Source organism: Peromyscus maniculatus, chromosome 14 (genome assembly GCF_049852395.1).
Source record: "Peromyscus maniculatus bairdii isolate BWxNUB_F1_BW_parent chromosome 14, HU_Pman_BW_mat_3.1, whole genome shotgun sequence".
In the NCBI taxonomy this organism is placed as follows: Eukaryota; Metazoa; Chordata; class Mammalia; order Rodentia; family Cricetidae; genus Peromyscus; species Peromyscus maniculatus.
This window is the reverse complement of record NC_134865.1, coordinates 1,431,691-1,438,241: the sequence shown is the minus strand read 5'-3', so window position 1 is coordinate 1,438,241 and position 6,551 is coordinate 1,431,691. Positions and strand designations below refer to the sequence as shown.

Here is a 6,551-nt window from a genome sequence, read left to right as displayed (position 1 = left end):
TCTACTTTTGTTTTTTCTTTCTCTCTTGAGACTGGGTCTCATTACGCCTGGAACTGGTTCTGTAGACCAGGCTGGTCTGGAACTTAGAGACACGCCTGCTTCTGCCTCCCCAGTGCTGGGATCAAAGGCGTGGGCCACCATGACCAGCCTTCAAAACATTACTATATAGTAACAGATAGATATCATTAGAAATCGAATCAACTTATCTCTAGTTTCTTGAAAATGTACTGAGTCAACCATGCTGCTTTAGAACTGAGGCTAACCTCAAATTTATTTTTATTTGAGTGATCCCAGTGTTTTTTTAAGCAGACCTTGGTGCTGAGCTAAGTTAACCCAAGTTGGACTACAGGTCCGCTGCAGGCAGGTGTTTCACACTGGGGGCGGTCCGTGGTGGTCGTCATCCATGGACAGGTCTCTAAGGACATGCTGGAGAAACTGTAACGCGCTCTCCCATGCTGTATGCACATGCTCCATTCACAGCTGCACCTTACCCAGGATGTCAGGAGCGTGGGTAAGATGGAAGAGGGATTCATGATGGCAGTTTCTATAAGGAAAGGGGGGGGGGGTTAGACATTAATTTCACATCACCAACTTATTTATTAGGTGTTTTATACTATGTGATACACCCAGTAGTGGCTAAATGCAATTCAAGTGACCAGCCGTGTGCAATGTTTAGAGGTGGTTCTTAGCCTGCATCTAAAGCAATCAAGGAGAAAACAGATGTATGACTATCATCAAAAACCTCTGTGCTGCAAAAACTACACCACCAAAACATTCAGACACCCACAGAATAGGAGAAATCTGCAGTCACACATCTGGCATCAAGAGGCAAAGGAGTCTTAGAATATTAAAGGCAACTCCATTTGAGACTGGGAAAACATGTCTCTAGTGCTATATAAGATACTGAATATCATTAACCATTAAGAAAAAGAGAGTCGGCCCCTCACCTCCCGCTCTCCCTTAACCAAGAGGCGCTCCAATAAAAGTGTGTTCTGAGAAGAAAAAAAAAAAAAAAAAAAAAAAAAAGAAAAAGAGAGTCAAAACTGCAATGAGATCCCACTCCACATTTACTCCAATAGCTCCAGTCAGGACAGATGGACAGATAGACGTGTTGGTGAGGATATGGCAGTGAGGGAGCCCGGCACACCAACGGTGGGGATGCCGACAGTTACAGCCGCTCTGGAAGGTTTGGTCACACTTCACCATACCTATGCAGCCTCTAGACTCAGACAGACCCAGGACTTGGAAAAATGTGCACACACAAGAATGGTCACAGCAAGCCGGGTGGTGGTGGTGGTGGTGGTGGTGGTGGTGGTGGTGGTGGTGGTGGTGGCGGCGGCGGCGGCGGCGGCGGCGGCGGCGGCGGCGGCGGCGGCGGCGGCACACGCCTGTAATCCCAGCACTCGGGAGGCAGAGGCAGGTGGATCTCTGTGAGTTCGAGGCCAGCCTGGTCTACAGAGCTAGTCCAGGACAGGCTCCAAAGCTACAGAGAAACCCTGTGTCGGGAACCCCCCCTCCGCCCCCTCCCCCCCAAAAAGAATGTTCACAGCAGCATTATTCCTTACGGGTAAGAGGCAAATGGGAGAAATGTTATCAGCTGATGAATGAATGAGTGGATAAGATGACCAGAACCACACACAAGGATGTGACTCACACAGAAAGGAGTATAAGGTGAAGCAGGGTACACGGAGGAACCCCGGAAACACTTGGCTGAACGAAAGGAGAGACTGGAAAGGACACACAGTGAGATTATCTTGTAAAGAACACAGAATGAGCAGTATGCAGTGAAGACTAGCGGCCTTTCTTTTCTGGGTGAGGAGAACACTTAAAATTAGAAAGTAGTGCTTTATACAACTCTGAATATACTAAGTCACTAAGATGTATGCTTTGAAAAGGGTAAATTTTATGAAATGAGAATTATATCAATTTGAAAAGGAAATAGGTCTTTGTAAAATCAAAACAACCCTTTATATTCAGAAATATAAAAAATATTTATGCCTCAAAAAAAATCTTTTAAAACAGTACAGTGGCTTTAGCAAACACTGCAATTCCTTAAAGCACAAAGTGTATTTTCTTTGCCCCCCCTTTTTTAAGCACACTCCACATGAACACCAACCAACCTGAATTATAGTCCTCTTACCCTCCTCCTTTCCTTAGACTGAATTTTAACACCACTTCTGGTCCCTAAAACTCTATGGCTAGAATCCTTATAGACAGCAAACAGTCAGAGAGAGAGAGAAAAGGAAGCTACAGAGAGCCAATCGCTTGACTGAGGTCATGTCTAATGCCGTCATTTGGAAAATGCCCCTCCAAGGCCTGTGTGTCAAGGCTTGGTCCCTCACATGAGGCCCTTAGAGAAATGATAAGAAGTGAAGTATAATGCCAGGTCTTCTGGGCATGCCCGAGGACAAGCTTTGGACCCTGCTCCTCCCTCTCTTTTCATCCTCGGCCAGAGGTGAACAGGTCTCTTTGGTCACGCTCTCGTCATCACCTGCAGCTTGCTCACAGGCCCAACAGATAAGGCCAACCAAATCCAGGATTGAAATGGGTCAAGATAAACATTTCTGGATTTCATTATCTTAAAGTAACCGCGGATGGGCGCTCAGTTCCACAGCCGTTTAATTTACAGCTGAGAAGGGCTTTAAGGGGGCCCAGCAGACTGGGGGTTTAGCTCAGTGGCAGACGCTTGCCTGTCAGGTACAAGGGCTCCTTCCCCTGCAGGGCAGAAACAAAGCCGGCCTTACACAGTTTTTGAGATAAGGTCCCATTATGTAGCCCAGCCTGGCCTCCAACTGCATACATAGCCTTCCACTTCTTGAGTTCTGGTTGTGACCAAGAACCCAAGGCACGACAGGTGACGGAAGTCTTGGGTGCCACCACGGTTTGCGGCCACTCAGTCATCACTGCTATTTCACTACGTAGAGGTGAACTGGACAGCACCTTAGCCCACAGACAAGGACCAGCTGGTGAGATCTCTGAGTGTGAAGAACTGTGAATGCACCTACTGATTTTTTCCTTTTGATGTATATAATATGAATGTCCTCACTTCGGTATTCTTCATCATGTTTCTCCAAGGGAATTTCCTCAAAGTCAAAGTCTAGTTGGAGGAGCTGTAAATTTCAAGGACATATACGTTACACTCAGTCACTTGGACAGACTTACGGTGATGAAGTCAAGATGACGGTCACTTCTGGAGAATGGCTGACTGGGAAGGGCAACATGGGAGCCTTCTCAAGTCTTGAGATGTCCTGTATCTTTATGTTGGAGCAGTTATGTGGATGAAAATGCATGAGCTGAGAACTTGTTGTTCATGCATTAGACATGTTTTAACTAAATACCAATTATTTTAACTATACATAATTTCAAAAGTTCAGTAACATGTTCTCATATTCATGGAAAACATGGAACTCATTTTAGCATATGTTATCTGAGGGCGTCATAAGCCAAAGGAGTCCTTTCAGCAGGCCAAATTTCAGGATAATACAGATAGCTTCAAAATGAGCCACTTTTTAATGGGTTGAATTTGTGCCCATAAAAGGGTCTAGGTCACTGCTTCGGGGAGTGAAGGACAGATATGGGCAAGATAGGCACTCCTTTTACAATTTTAAAAATAAATAAACAACAGCAAAACCCTAAAAATCACTAACTAGGTAAAATGTGTACTAAAAATGTATTGGAAAACACAGAAGTAAAATTCACCACCTGCACATTTCTATCATAAGACATCACTGATAAGCTTCCAGAGCCAGTCTTGTGTTGAACAGTGTTGAAAACTGTCTCAGAAAAGACACGCTTGTCATGACCAGTCCCTGACCCTGTTCTGTCGAACAATATGGACTAGTGAGAACAGAAAGAAAACTCAGGACAGGGAAGGTCAGAGAACAGTGGGTTCTGTGCAGAGGGCTGTGGAGGATCCTCTCCTTGAGTTCTTATCAAGAGAAAGTTTTCCCAAGTGAAATTGCCAGAGCAACCACTGACAGCTACAAAGATGGACCTAACCCAATACTCACCTCAAAATACTTTTTCTCAATTTCTGGATTTTTCCCCATTGTACGCTGTTCATAACAACATATAATACAAGTTTCAGATCCACTGAGATCTTTTAATGTTTTCAGCAATGGTTCCAAGGACTATTTAAAAAAAAAAAAAGTACAATTTTTCAGTGTATTGCTTCAAGAATTTCCTATTATACAAAGGGGGTCAGGAGGCGAAGAGGTCAACTGCCCTATAAGCAAACCATTCTGAATCAACACAACAAAGCCATGTTCTGTAACTAGACTGGTAAACAATTGCTGACTGATCAATAATTATTCTGATTTCTATCCCAACCCCCGATCCAAAAAAAGAATCTCAAGGATTAGATCTTGTTGTTTTCACAGAAAAACACGCAGAATTAACTTTGTCTCTGTTTTGAACAAGGGTGTATTATACAGACTAGGTTAGCACTGAACTTGCAGTGACCCCTCTATTTCAGCCTCCCAAGTGCTGAGATTACAGGAGTTGTACCACCATGCCCAGCTAGATTAAAATCTCAAGTCTCATTTCATTTAGCCTAAGTTAATGCGGTATTTAAACAATCAACAATATATCCTACGAAAGTAAGCCTGACCCTACTGGTTTAAGATTTATTTTTATTATTTTAATTATGTGAATGTGTGTTTCTGTGTATGGGCATGTGCACAAGTGTTAGTGCCTGCAGAAGCCAGAGGAACTGGATCCCTCTGGAGCTGGAGTTACAGGGGCGCTGTGAGCCGACTGACATGGGTGCTGGGAATTGAACTCGGGTCCTCTGGAAGAACAGTACGTGCTCTTAACTGCTGAGCCATCTCTTCAGCCTCCTGACCTTAATTTGAACATCAGCTGGTTCAACAGTCATTAACTTAAATACTGCCCACCATTGTATAAAATGGTATGTAAAGAAAAAAATCATTCCACAAGTGTAATAAATCTTGCCACTAATTTTTTTTCGGGGGGGGGGTGTGGGGGCGCGGAGGGAGTTCACTCTGTGGCCTAGGCTGGCCTGGCACTCCTGGCCATCATCTTGCCTGGGCCTCCCATGTTCTGGGATGCCAGGTGTGAGCCACCCTGTCTGACTTGCATCTTAGTTTTCAATGTCATGGCGACAGTCGGTGCGAGAGAAAAGAAACGGAGGGAAGGATTGATTGATTTTAATTTTTCATAATATATCCAAATGGGGAAATCCTTTTAAAATTTTACAAAAAGCCTCCGGTGGAATGCATGTAAGTTTTCTCAGCCACTATTCACAGGCCTGTATGCTTCTCCTGAATTGTATATACGTGGTGACTCTGTCTTCTCTTTCCTGCCTCATCATCTAAACGACAAATATCCCACACCCAGCGATGCCACAACGTGAATGTGGGCTTAGGGGCATACGAAGTAGCCAGCTCACTGGACACTCACCTCCTCATAGTATATGCAGTCAGCCATTAATATGTAGTCTGGTGAAGTCACGTCTTCTAATTCTTCCCCCCTTAAAAATATCAAACGGATGTCTTCAACCGATGCTTTTAACCATTTAAATGCATTTCAGCAACGAGAAGCAGAGAGTTTCCCTCACATTAAACTATGGCGTTGAGCAAAATGCAACCTAAAGCAACCAAAAGCGGTTATGTTGAAACAAGCTGAAAGGCCATACAAACCATTTCAGTACCTTGGCTTGAACAGACCCAGTCACGAGATGCTGGTTCATGCTGATGTTCATTTTCAGCAGGTCTTGCAGCTCCTCCAGATCAGTGACTACAACATCTGCCCTGCAAGACAACCTCGATTGAGGCCCGGGCGCACGCAGGGCTGCACGCCGCGGACCCGACGCGGGGCGCCCCGCAGCTTCCCGCCGGGTCAGAGCCCTTACCCGAGGGTGGCGGCCATCAGCCCCACGGCCCCGGTGCCCGAACCCAGCTCCAGCACCGAGCGGCGACTCAGCGCGTGGGCCCCGCCGCCGGAGAACGCCGGCGTCTCCAGGTACTTGGAGAGGACGATGGCGGCGTCCCACACCACGCAGCCCACGCCTCCGGAGCCGTACTGCTGCAGCCGAAGCACCGTCCCGTCCCGCTTCTCCAGAACCCGCACAAAGCTCCACAGCGGGTCCTCCGCCGCCGGCTCCCGGGCGGTCGCCATGGCTGCCGCCGCCGCCGCAGGCTGCGGCGCGTGGTGACGTCACACCCGCGTAAGGCCCGCGCCGCCCAGCGGCCGAGCGGCTGCCCACGGCGCGTGCGTGCGTGAGTCTCAAAGCCCGGAAGGCAGCAGGAGCCCGCAAGAGCTACCTGGGCGAGGCCGAGGCTGGCTGCCACTGGCTACTGCTCTTTGAGAAGCAAAGCCAGTGAAAGAGCTCTTTCCTGGCTGGAGAATGGCTCACACAGAGCTGTTGGCTACAGGTCTAGGCAGCTTCCCAGGTCCTATCAAAAATGGTTATGTTCAAGAAGTCTCCTACTGTGCATCTATTTTTTTCCCAATGAGTGCATAAAAAAAGATGGGCTGGGAACTTGCTACTTGCTTTCAGTGGTAAAGAAAAGTTAATCCTCTAATTTTAC

The 6,551-nt window shown here is 46.7% G+C and overlaps 1 protein-coding gene across 2 annotated transcripts; it reads right to left on the bottom strand.

Moving 5' to 3' along the window:
* Positions 1 to 242: 242 nt before the first annotated feature.
* Positions 243 to 6,176, bottom strand: Vcpkmt (valosin containing protein lysine methyltransferase). Of its 2 annotated transcripts, XM_006985434.4 has the most exons (6): positions 5,873 to 6,174; positions 5,661 to 5,771; positions 5,422 to 5,491; positions 4,011 to 4,130; positions 3,006 to 3,110; positions 243 to 544 (listed from the first exon to the last, which is right to left on the bottom strand). In XM_006985434.4, exons 1-6 carry the CDS (start codon positions 6,136 to 6,138, stop codon positions 530 to 532), a joined length of 687 nt encoding a protein of 228 aa, XP_006985496.1. In that variant the 5' UTR covers positions 6,139 to 6,174; the 3' UTR covers positions 243 to 529. The 2 variants fall into 2 exon arrangements, with proteins under 2 accessions (XP_006985496.1, XP_042116470.1); XM_042260536.1 differs by lacking the exon at positions 5,422 to 5,491 and having other exon boundaries at positions 5,672 to 5,771; positions 5,873 to 6,176.
* Positions 6,177 to 6,551: the final 375 nt, after the last annotated feature.

Bases quoted from the DNA above. Each gene is read 5' to 3' on its own strand.
- Vcpkmt (XM_006985434.4), bottom strand. From the start codon at position 6,138: ATGGCGACCGCCCGGGAGCCGGCGGCGGAGGACCCGCTGTGGAGCTTT. The intron at 5,492-5,660 runs GTTTGTATGGCC...GATATTTTTAAG, and splicing joins CAAGCCAAGGTACTGAAATG to GGGGGAAGAATTAGAAGACG. The intron at 4,131-5,421 runs GTGAGTGTCCAG...TTTTTTAAATAG, and splicing joins ACTGCATATACTATGAGGAG to TCCTTGGAACCATTGCTGAA.